Source organism: Vigna radiata, unplaced genomic scaffold (assembly GCF_000741045.1).
Source record: "Vigna radiata var. radiata cultivar VC1973A unplaced genomic scaffold, Vradiata_ver6 scaffold_296, whole genome shotgun sequence".
NCBI classification, from domain to species: Eukaryota; Viridiplantae; Streptophyta; class Magnoliopsida; order Fabales; family Fabaceae; genus Vigna; species Vigna radiata.
The window spans coordinates 109847-122574 of NW_014542035.1; the positions used below are offsets into that span (position 1 = coordinate 109847).

The window sequence follows — 12728 nt, forward strand, 5'->3', positions numbered from 1 at the left end:
TATCTTTCATTCTATTCATTATTTTCATCTAGTTTCACCATGTCTATGGTGAGCTAAACCTCCATTGTTGTTGGGAAAACGATGTAATCCTTTGAAACTCTCATGTATTGAATTGATTATTATGATATATACTTTACTTTATTAATTGTTAGAGTTTTTCCTCTACACTCTGTGCATGTTTTGTTTAATAGGAATCTAAATCATACACACCCTAGTTCGCTGAACAGAAATCAAAGACCTAGCTCCCCTTACCTTAGGGATAAGCAGTCCAACACACAAAACAGCTTCTCTAGTGCCCTTCCTGGAGAAGAATCAAAACAATGGCCTACAAATCACCAAATGGCGATGGAAAAATAGCTCTTAGAACTAATCTTGAGCTAGCGAGTGGAGAAGAGGAACTATCAATCACATGCAAAGTAGAATTCTTTGCATGGTCACAACCCTAAAACACGGAGGGGAGGAGAACCCCTTACCAGCTAAAGAGCGAGAATCTAATCGAATGGTTTGAAAGCCTTTTATCGTAGTCACTTGAGCACTTCCTAATCAAACATGCAATGACTCAATAAAATTATATGGTAGAGAGAAGACAAAGGGAGAAGAAACTAAAGAATGAAGATTCGAAGAAAATGAGCACTAATAAAGCTGCTATCTTTATACATTTTACAAAATAAAGAAAAGAAAGCTCTCCTTTTTAATTCTTAATCCCTTTATTTATTATTTAATGCATCTATATATATATGTATGTATTTTTTTTTCTAGGCCTTACAATAAGCGGCAAAATTTAATTATTGTATATGATCAATAGAAATAATTATAGTTTACGACCAACTATAGATGATCATATAAAATATAAACTATTTTTATGACAAAAAAATTTAAATGTAAAATATATGGATAAATTTATTACCTTATTATATTTATATATTTTTTCCTTCGTCTTCTTCCTTTGTTATACACAGGTGAGTATAAGTGATAACGTTATATTTTGTTCATTCATTGATTTTCATTTCCTCACTGAAAAATGCTACTATCCACACTTCATACCCCTCGCACCCTTTCTCGCCTCTCGCTCACTCGCCACTCCCACTCCTACACCTCACGCGCCTCCCTTACTGACCAAACCCCAACCCTTACCACCTCGCCTCCGCCGCATTCCGAAATCCTCTCTACCCGCCAAACACTCCTCTCGCGCCATGCCTCCGCCGTCGACCTCGCCCTCTCCCGCCTCGCACGGCTCCGCCTCACCGAGCCCCGTCTCCGCGCCTTCCTCCACCTCCCGGACGATGACACCCTCCTTTCCCAGGCCCGCCGACTCGATGCTCTCATCGCCGCCGGCGACGACCCTGGACCCCTCGCCGGCGTGCTCGTCGGTGTGAAGGACAACATCTGTACCAAGGACATGCCGTCCACGGGTGGGTCGCGCGTCCTGGCCGGGTACCGGCCGCCGTTCGACGCGACGGCGGTGAAGAGAGTGAGGGAATTGGGGGCAATTGTGGTTGGGAAAACCAATATGGATGAGTTTGGAATGGGAAGCACCACTGAAGCTTCTGCATTTCAGGTTCTCTCTCTCCTAATACTGCATTTATGCTTTTTTATTTTTACTATGGTTTATATTGCAATTTGAATTATTTTTGTTTAAAAGTTAATTGTTTGATTAACTTTGAAACTTAGTACACTGTATGCATTTTTAGGTTTGAATGAGGATTCGAGCTCAACTAAGCTCTGGTACCACTACTTATGTTATTATTTAGTTATACTAGTATTATTGGTGTTTTAGTCTCTGAAAATTTTGTAAATTTTGATTGTAATATTTAAGTTTTGAAACATTGGTGTTGGTTACTTCATTTTTTATTAATTACACATATTTTCCTACCCATATGCAGGAAAATGTTTGGATATTTGAAAGAAAAAAAAACGTTTAATGGGCGTCTCAGTCGTCCAATCACAAATTATCACCACCCATATAAGTTATAAAGTCAACAAATTTACCATGTAAATGGCAATGTAACACTATTTTAAAATGTTAGTACAAATTCTTTTTTTTCTCTTTAAAAATACATGAGAAAATTGATCAGTTTTAAAAATTGATAATAAAATCAAATTTTCTATATGCTTCATGGACTAAATATTCCTTTAATCCTTTTTTATTATTATTATATAGAAAGTATTTTATGTCAGAGATGAGGCAAGAGAGGAGGATATCTGTATAGGTAGGTAGGACTGTCACTGAGTTTTTCCCACACACACTATAATTGATGTTTAGAAATTTAGAGTTTGTAAGATTACTTTTAGAAAATAAACTTTAAGTCCAATTCAATCTCACAAAATTAACTTAATAAGGTGAGGATTGTACACATCTATCTATTATTATTTGGTCAAATCCCTAGATGATATTAGATCTTCAACATATCCCCTCACTTTGATAACATCAAGTATGGGAATAAAAGAGGACCCGATAATGGGTTGCACAATAGACCCAGCAAACGATGCTAAGGCAGACTCTGATATGCTTTGATACCAATTAGATGGGTTGCATTTTCATCATTCCTATTTGTAATAGTTAAAACCTTTAAAAGAGAAAATAAAATATGTTGAAATGAATAGAAAGATTATTAAGATATTTTTTCCTAATTACTATGGGGATATTGAGAATATTTTTATTCTAATAATCTTGCTATTTAAAGAAGTTACATTAGAAACGTGATTGAAGATTCAGAAGGTTGATGTTAAATGGTGTGATTTTAAGAGCATTGTGGGATGCTAGGCGTGTCTAAGAATGTATCTTCTAAAATGTCAAATGCCCACTTTGCATTATTATATGTTATGAATTTGAGGATGGGTGACTTTATGACTCTGTTTTTCATTTGTCTCTAGGAGTTGAAATATTGATTAGCTTCTTCTATATTGAAAGCAGGATTTCAGTGTGCGTTTAGTATAGGAAATGGGGAATGAAAATTGTCAATGAATGACTTGATGGACCCTACATGCATTAATGTGTTGCTAATTTTCATTCTTGCTATGTTATTTCCCCTCTGTTATTGCAAAGCTTATGGAATAAAAGAGGGGTTGTGTGTGGGTCCTATTATTTGTATTTCCCATTTATAACTGCGATTGGTTTACTCAGGTGCTGCATATGTTCATTCAATAGGTGACTGCCAACCCTTGGGATGAGTCTAGGGTGCCAGGAGGATCATCAGGAGGATCAGCAGCTGCAGTTTCTGCTAGACAATGTGTTGTATCGCTGGGAAGTGACACTGGTGGAAGTGTGAGGCAGCCGGCATCTTTTTGTGGTGTTGTAGGTTTGAAGCCAACATATGGGCGTGTTTCAAGATTTGGACTTATGGCATATGCATCATCACTTGATACCATTGGCTGCTTTGGTTCATCAGTTGCCGATACCGGGATTCTCCTTCATGCAATTGCAGGTCATGATAGATTTGATGCCACGTCAAGTAAGCAGGTAGGAGGAGTATGAGTTTTCACAAAGTTTGGTCTAACTATTATAATCCTTCCAATTTCTCATTGTTTGTAAGGGATATTAATAATGTTAGTAAATTCTGTTCCTCAATTAGATTGGTGATGAAACCAGTGGATATAAGCGTTATTTATTTCTTCTTATTAAGCTAATGTCTTTCCAACAATATTGTTTCATTTTTCAGGATGTGCCTGACTTCCAGTCTCAATTTGTCTCTGTGAGCTCCTTGGAAAGTAAACCCTTGAAGGGACTGAGAGTTGGTCTGATCCGTGAAACAATTGACAAGGGTGTTGATGCTGGAGTAATTTCAGCAATTCGTGCTGCTGCTATGCATTTTGAGGAATTAGGATGCTCTGTGAATGAGGTCCTATATCATTTTTCTCTATGAATGATGACTTCTATTGGTTCTTTTGAAGTTTGTATTATTGCTGTTTACATTTCAGGATGTCCTTTTCTTTTGCTACGAACTTATTACAGGTCTCACTGCCATCCTTTTCCCTGGGCTTGCCTGCATATTATATCCTTGCTGTGTCTGAATCATCTTCCAACTTGTCTCGCTATGATGGTATCAGGTCAGTGACTCAAATCACCTTTTTTATTTCTCTCCCCTCTGAATACGTTTTCATTGATAAACCTTTAGCCTGGCTTTAATTGACCATTTGAATATATTTAGATATGGAAACCAAGTTTATGCTGACGAACTAGATTCTCTTTATGGAGGTTCCCGAGCTGAAGGGTTTGGTTCTGAGGTACTCACCTGTCCTTCCTTCTTAATTTGAAATTTGGCTCCAAGATGAGTGGTAGCATAATGTTACAAACACCAGTTTTAGAGAAATGGTTCGTATGTGTTGGTATTGCGATTTAAGCTACCTTTCAATTTTAAATGTCTTAGGTCAAAATGAGAATTTTAATGGGAACATATGCCCTCTCAGCTGGTTACTATGATGCATATTACAAACGTGCACAGCAGGTACTAATTATATTGTTTTATTTATTTCTTCGTAGATCTCTGATCTAACTCCTAATAATTTTGAATTCAGTTTCAAACGTGCAAACACATGATGCTTTAAGAAGTTTTAAGTTTCTGAATTTAATCAATTTCATCTTGTTCTAGAAGTGTAGTATTTTATGGACAATATTCAATGTTTGTAAGTATTGTTACAGGTGAGGACCATAATTAGGAATAGCTTTAAGGAGGCACTGAGTCAAAATGACATCTTGATTTCCCCTGCAGCTCCTTCAGTTGCTTATAAAATTGGTTAGCATCTTACACTCTTAGTGTTTGCATTATTGCACTTCATTATCTGCAGTGCTAAAATTTTAATGGCCTTTGGCACTTGCAGGTGAAAAGAAAAATGATCCTTTGGCCATGTATGCAGGCGATATTATGACTGTAAGCATTTCATTCTTGAGCAAGATTTCTGTCTCATAGTTGTGATTGTGTCCAGATAGTGTTAGTTTGAGGTTTTCGAAGTGTGGTATTGAATTTCTTGAACTCCACTTAGCCCAAGCTTGAGTCATACATGAACTACTTAATTTAAACACTGCTATCACTTCCACAGGACTTAGTGATCAGATCTGACAAAAATTGTAGATTAAGCCTTAGATAATCAAGATGGGGTGCTAACTCATCCAGGAATTGTATTTGCTAACCATTAACTGTCAGGTTGGTCGCATTGCATGAGTTTATTCTCAACATGTGCCTAGTATCTAGTAGTTCGAGTTCTAGAGTCTCAACAAGGGAATTTCTTTTTGGAATTAAGTCACAATTGAGCATAACTAATTATACATCGTTAAGAGTTTGATATTCTCTGTAATGTCTGAAATTTTATTCATATACAATAACATACCAAACATAGTTTTTGATCTTTTTATTGATGATTTGTCTTTTTACAGGTAAATGTTAATCTAGCTGGATTACCTGCCTTGGTTTTGCCATGCGGCTTTGTTGAGGATGGACCTGCAGGCCTTCCTGTTGGTCTGCAAATGATTGGTGCAGCCTTTAATGAGGTATTGACTCTTCCTATCAACTGCACTGGACTCCTTGTTCATGGAGCTCTTTATATAACTGGTAGTTTTGTTTTCTTTACTAGTCTTTTAGTTCTTAAAAATATTAAATAGAAGATGCTGATAAGTTTTAGATTTTTTTGAACTATAAGTTGAAGATGATAGAACAAAGATGAAGGGACGAAAAAAAAAAAAGAATATAAAAACATAGAAAATTTTTGGGCCAATGTAAAATTAAAAAAATAATTTGATTCCTTTTTTGCCTCAAATTAGATATTTGGTAAATACAAATCACATTGATATCATGTTTCATATTGTGTCTATTTTTTTCTTTTCGGGATGGTTCAAAGATTTTTGTTCCAAAATTCTGCTTTTCTGTAACCATGGATGCTTTGTTTCGTGCACCTAGATTTGATAGAAAATCTGTTTCTTTTTCTTTTTTTTTTTTTTTTTTTGTGATGCCACACACACTTTGGAAAAACTGGAAAAGGAAGTGTAAAAGTTCGAGCTGAAAACTAACAAAATTTGACAGGTAAATGGACAATGATATTTTTACAACTTTTTGACAACATAACACATGTTATCATTTTATTGGTTTGATTGAATTTATTCTAAAAAAATATTTGAAACGGACCAATCATAAACTGTCACGTATGCATTGTCAAAAAGTTGTCAAAAAAGAGTTGTTAAAGAGACTTTTTCCAATTTATAAATATAATCTAATATAATAGGCATTCAAACCTCGTGGGAGATTTCGGGACAATTCACTGAAAAGTTATTTGGTGATGTAAAAGTGATTTTGACTTCTAGAAATAAACAAGCGATTCCTCTCGTGTGTTAAAATATCCATAAATCTTTAGGATAGCTAGTTTATCATTCTTTGTTTGTAAGGTCATAGTTAAAGGGCAAGCCTTGGTGCAACAGTTAAGTTGTACCTTGGTATTGGGCTATGTTAGTTGGATCAGATTGAAACTTACCATACAGCCAAAGTTAACTGATGTGGTCCTACTGATATTCTGATTGGAGACTTTTTGTTAAATAACATATAAAATTGAGTAAAATGTGGTATGTGATACTCTGCAAGAGTATATTTTTGACATCCTTTGGCTTGGAATTAAATTGCAGGGAGAACTGCTGAGAGTGGGACACATCTTTGAGCAAACTCTTGAAAATTGCAGATTTGTTCCACCGATTGTAGCTGATGGTGACATTGCATTCTGAGTATAATTTTTCCATTCCACATTTTGGTGTTCCCTCAGTATTCCTTTAGTTTCCTGACAACGAGGTGGCTGGATCAGGTATTTTTCAGCGCCGGTAATACTTCTCCAAATTTTTAGTCACATAGCTGAAATAGGGTTTTGTGAGAAATTTCACTATTTGAAATTGAATATTTTCACTATTTTCACAATAAACCTTCGTTCAACTAGTTTTTTGATGAATTAGCAATTGGATGAATTATTAAATGTTGTGTTTATTTAGTTAAGAACTAGATAGATTGATCAGTGTAAAGGAGCAAATGGTCTTTGCTCTTATTAAACAATTGGCCCTTGTAATTTATTCTTGAGGATTTCTTTTGAATAAGGATATCTGTTAACATTTCTAATTTATTTTTAAATTTTCTTGCATACAAAGGCTTTAAGCAGTATACAGTTTACATTGAAATGTGTTTGTAACTACGGAAAACCTCAAACATTAATGAAAAAAAAAATCATTTTTTAAAATTTGTAGAGGTTATGTGAAGATTTTATTCCGCATTTCTTTATTTTTTTTAATTTTAATTTAAGTATTCGTATAGGTATGAAGTTATTCTCTAGACAAAATATTTATATTTCATATTTACTCATAAGTGTGAAATATGGTAACCACATTTTATTATTGAATAGATTGAAGAAACTGTGCACTTAACTTTAAGATGTGTTATATATGTGTGCTTAAAATTCAGGAGAATTTAGCAAATAGTTTGTAGAGACTTTGTGTACTCATGTAAGCCAAACGTAACAATGAAAAATACCTATAAACAATTATTTATTTATTGAAACTCTTCCGTTTGTATTAAAGAATTCTTGTCTCTGTATAAATTGTGTATTGCTTCTCTTGACCATTAATAAAACATTTTAGAAAGCTTTTTGCAAACCTTCTTTTATAAAAACATTTAGATGCCCTTTTAACTATATAATACAACAAATTGAAAAAATCTTCCATGACGTTTTTATAACTTTATTTAATCTCTTTTTTTTTTCTAAATTCTTTATTTATTCTTTTCTAGATTCTTTAAGTAACATATTTCCTCTTCTAATCCTTTCCATGCTTTCATTTATTTTTCAGCTTTACAACCAAACAGTAATGAGTTTTGTAATCATGAAAATAGTTTCATACCCGTTTTTGTTGCAGAGATTAATTTGAGTTCTTATTGCCTGACCTTCTTTTGTGTCTATTTCAATTTTACCAAATATTGCTATTTGACCATTCATAACTTTAAGCAGAATTTAATAACATTTTTACCATTAAATGTAATAAAAACAATTACCTATATGGTTAAATTTAGGTTAATTTAACATTTAAATATTTTTTTAGTTCGCGTAAAATAAGTGAATTTTTATTTTAGATTTTTTTAATAATTCAAAACTTTCCATCACTATTTTAATCAATACAATTTTGGAAATTTGTTAATAATTTAAGTGATGATCAATGACTATTCAAAATGATACTCACTATTCTAAAATTTATTTATTAATTTATTTAATTTAAAATCCATATTAATATTGTATAGAAAATGATGAATTAAATATAAAAATTCTAAAATCTTTGGACAAGACTTGGTAACCAAAGGTGACTGCCATCAATGAGTCATAAAATCTCAATACCATGTCAATAACTGCATTGTTTGGTAAGTTGAGTGAACATGAACTAGATCTCAAGGAGATTGAATGAGGATGAAAAAAAAGGAAAGGAAAAGTTGAGTTCAAATCAGAGATTGATAAAGGCAAAAATATTGAAGAAGACAACTTCGAAGAAGATGAAGAAGATATGAGTCTCTTCGTTAAGAAATTTAATAAGTTAATGAAGTTCAAAGGAAGAAGAAGATTCAAAGGCAAAATGAAAGGAAAGCAAGGAATCTTCATCAAACTATCGTTGTTATGATTATGGTGAGAAAGGACAAATGAAGGCAGATTGTCCAAACAAAAAGAAGGGTGAAGAAAGAGGCGAAAATAAATTCTTCAAGAAAAAGAAAATGTATATTGCTTGGGAGGAAGATAATTATTCTACAACAAGCTCAAGCGACTCTGATGAGCAAGCCAACATATGTCTAATGGCTGATGATTCTACAAACAGAACATAATGATGAATCTTAATCATCCCTCATACATTTCATTTGCATTTTGTATCTCTTATGTTGTGTTTGACTTTATTTAATAAAATAAATTTGCCTTATTGTTTATTTTATCTTATGGCTTATATTAAGGGAGAGTTCTGTAATTTAGGGGGACAATTTTTATACATGACTCTTTTTAATAATGATAAAAAAAGGGAAAGAAATATGTTTAAAAGCTTAATTATATTTATCTCTTGTCTACTAATCTCTCTTCTTTAAGTTATGTATGAGTTACAAATTAATATAGGTTACAAAAAGCTTTAAGTCAAAGAATTTTTATCATCATAAAAAAAGGAGAGATTGTTAGCATAAAGCTGAAAAGCATAAGTTTTGATGATGTCTCAAAGTCAAGTCTTAAGTGCTCTTGTTGTAGAAAGATCTTCATGAAGACTTGTTTTGGTTGGGAAACAGGTAGGCTTCGTATTAACACTAAGAGGGAGGAGGGGGTGAATTGGTGAGTTTTCAAAATCATAGTCTTTTAGAAATCTTTAAATCAAAGTACAAAACTTTACAAACTTTCTTGAATCACAAGTAATAAAAAATTAAGTGCAGCAAAAAATCAAAGTAGACTACTCGAATTGTAAAGTTGACTGAATGTAAAAGAGTATGGATAAATAATTTAAACGCATGTTTTTATACTGGTTCGGCCTCAATGCCTACATCCAGTGTCCTTCCACTACCAGGAAGCAAATGCACTATAATGGTCAAGGTTTTTACAACAAGGCTTTTATAGAAGACCTCCACGTCAAAAATATAAAGCACATCTCTAACCCTCTAACCAAAGTATAGGCAAACAACACAGCAAGACTTGCAGCAAGATGTCCTATCTCCTTTAATCTGCAACCCACTTTGAACAATCCTCAAAGTGTACCAGACTCCATGAGTCCAACCCCTATAGTCATAACAGGTAACACAACAATCACCATGGATGCCAACAAGAATCTTGATCAACTCAGAAACACCTCAATTGTGCAGATTCTGATCAAGCAATATGTGCAGCGCAATTCTCCTTCAGAAACTCTTCAAAGAAATATCACAACCGTTTTCTTGATGAGTTCTTGGAGCTCTAATCTTCAAAGAACTAATCTGAAAACAGAATATGAAATTGTTAGATTTCCAAAAGTTCTATGAAACAACTCAGGTCTCGTCTATTTATAGATTTCTATAAATCAGACGCTCCTATAGTCGACTGAATTAAATCAGTTATAACAGTTAAGACACAATAGTAGTATTCCAATCAGACCAATTAATTTCTCAGTCAATGTAATTGACTAACATTCAATGCTCAACTAACTTTCAAAAATATAGTTGTTACTGTTCATGAGCACAACAAAATTTCAAATAAAGCAACTAATACAGTCGAATGCATGGCGCACACAGTCGACATCAACATGACAGTTCATTTTGAAATTCTTTTCAATGCAAAATCTCACATAGCACTGTTTCTCAAAATCTGTGCATAATCACGAGCTTGATTCGACTTCTCCCATAATGAAGTCGACTTACAACTTGCAATTATACCACACAATGTAAGTTCATAAAAGTGCATGTGGTTTTCTTCTTTCAAAACATGTGTAATGCAACCAGATATGATGTAACATATACAACCTCAGTAAATGTGCATTCACATATCAAGATAAACACAAAAACATGTTTAACAAGATATCAATCAATAAGCAGCAAAACATGTAACGCATCAACAATACATGTGCTATTAAAAATGTGTTGTCATCATAAAAAACCAGAGTGATATAGATATTGTGTTGTCAACAATCTCAATAGTTTTTATGTTCAAGTTTTTGTAATTTGGTAGATTGATGTATAAGGTGTGGTTTATATTTGATTCTATGTATTTTTTGCCTTAAGTTGCATTTAAATACGTTTTGAATAAGAAAACTTCATTTTATACTCAAGATAATCAATTACCAACTTATGATAATCGATTATCAATAATCGATTATGACTTTCCATAATCCATCATCACGAGCAATTATGAGACTTTTCAAGCAAGTTTTTACCATTGTGCATTCATTCATGCATAATCGATTACCATAACTAGAGAATCGATTATTATATGTTAAATAGCTAACAATGAATTTTTGGAGGTATCCTTGAGTAAGATCTCTATAAATTAGGTTGGGACTCTCATTCTAACAAACAATATACAAAATAAGTGTATTTCATCCTTTGTGAATATTCAAAGGAGGTGTTCATCCTTTGTGAAGATTCAAAAGAGGTGGTCATCCTTCGTGAAACATTCAGAGGAGATGTTAATCCCTTGTGGGTTGTAGAGGAAGTGATTTTCATATCTTGGGGTAACAAGAGAGGTGTTCTAACCTTCAACTTGTTTGTTTTCTTTATGATTGTAATAATTTATTGGTTTGTGCTAGTGAAGTGTTAATTCACGATTGAGATTAACAACTGGATGTAGGATCTGTGTGATCCGAACCAGTATAAAAATTACCTATGCAATTTTCTCTCTTCCTTACTCTTTAATTTGTTTAAACTATTTTAAGAAATTTTTATATTTACAAGAAATTTATTAAAAGAACGATTTGTGATAAGAAACCAATTCACCCTCTTCTTGATTTGTTGAACGCTCTTCTTGGTTTGTTAAACGCACTAACTATTCCATTGCACCACTCTGACAATATTAAACAAAGAAAATTTTCATCCATCAAAGTTTAAAGAGCTCAAACCAGTCAAGAACATGTTTCAAACATCAAAGTCTCACTCAAATCACACCATGGATGAAAATGATAATCTCTCTAGGAAATATATCCTTATTCTCAACACATCATGAATACAAACATTATCATATGCTTGAAAAGCCTCTAATTTTCACCACATATGATTTGTAATGTGGTCAAGGTAAGATATAAGAAAGGATCAAGGCTACAACCAGAGAGAAGTGGGGAAACAATAAGGAAAAGATTGGAAGTATAAGTGCAAGGTTCTGTTTCAATCAAGAATTATCAATCATCCAACACTTCACTCTTTTCTTTCACCTTTTATTTTTCAATTTTCTTTTATTTTTTCTATTTTTCATTGTTTTCAAATTCAGCACAGACCACAAATATATTCATATTTTCATATTTTTCTCTTTTTCATTCTTTCATACTACTTTCCAAATTTTAATGCATCATAAAATTCAAAACTGATTCAACACATTTCCCTACATTTGAACTTCACAATAATTTCCCAAAACAATTCCAAGACCCCTCACAACTCAAAGGTTGGGTCAAATATAATTTTTCAGGTCCAAAGGCTTGTAATAAACTAAAATCATCAAGAACCTTTGTAACAAAAATGGCCTAGATCATCTCAAGAGTATATCTTAAAACAAGTAGTATAAAAAAGAGTCAATGCAAGTCCTGGAACACTTATAAAACATGAGTGAATCACACAAGAAAGAAATAAACTCAAGTCTCACAAAGCTTAACTGTTTCAAAACTGATCCACCATCCAATTTTCATGAAAAACTGCCTAAATTCAATGAATCAACATGTCAATCAAGTTTAAGACCTCTAAAAAAGAATGATGAATAACATCTTTTTATTCAATGAAAAAATATGAAAACTGAAAAACTATTAAAACAGTCCAGAAAAAATAAAATTCAGAACAGCAAAAGGAACTAGCTTAAAACAGCATACTAAAAGAATTCAATGAAAGAAAAAACTGGTTTAAATCAGAAAAAAAAAAACAGCAGCTACTAAAAACAACAGCAAACCAAATGTTTAAACTAAACAAAACAGCAAGGCAAAGCAAATTACAACTGCAGCTGTTGGAATAGAAAAAAGAAACAGAAACCTAGAAGCACTAAAACAGAAAGAGAAACCTAGAAGAACTAAAACAGAAAACAGAATCAGTATT

At 33.0% G+C, this 12728-nt stretch overlaps 1 protein-coding gene across 1 annotated transcript; it reads left to right on the plus strand.

The window, feature by feature from the left end:
• The first annotated feature begins 956 nt into the window (after window positions 1–956).
• Window positions 957–7085, plus strand: LOC106779027 (glutamyl-tRNA(Gln) amidotransferase subunit A, chloroplastic/mitochondrial). Its single transcript, XM_014667056.2, has 10 exons — window positions 957–1558; window positions 3149–3460; window positions 3660–3839; window positions 3953–4047; window positions 4149–4224; window positions 4368–4445; window positions 4640–4733; window positions 4819–4868; window positions 5372–5485; window positions 6608–7085. Exons 1-10 carry the CDS (start codon window positions 1022–1024, stop codon window positions 6701–6703), a joined length of 1632 nt encoding a protein of 543 aa, XP_014522542.1. The 5' UTR covers window positions 957–1021; the 3' UTR covers window positions 6704–7085.
• Window positions 7086–12728: the final 5643 nt, after the last annotated feature.

Excerpts from the sequence above, each read along its gene's own strand:
- LOC106779027 (XM_014667056.2), top strand. The coding sequence starts at position 1,022 with ATGCTACTATCCACACTTCATACCCCTCGCACCCTTTCTCGCCTCTCG. Across the intron at positions 4,225-4,367 it reads CTGAAGGGTTTGGTTCTGAG|GTCAAAATGAGAATTTTAAT; the intron begins GTACTCACCTGT and ends TAAATGTCTTAG. Across the intron at positions 5,486-6,607 it reads TTGGTGCAGCCTTTAATGAG|GGAGAACTGCTGAGAGTGGG; the intron begins GTATTGACTCTT and ends ATTAAATTGCAG.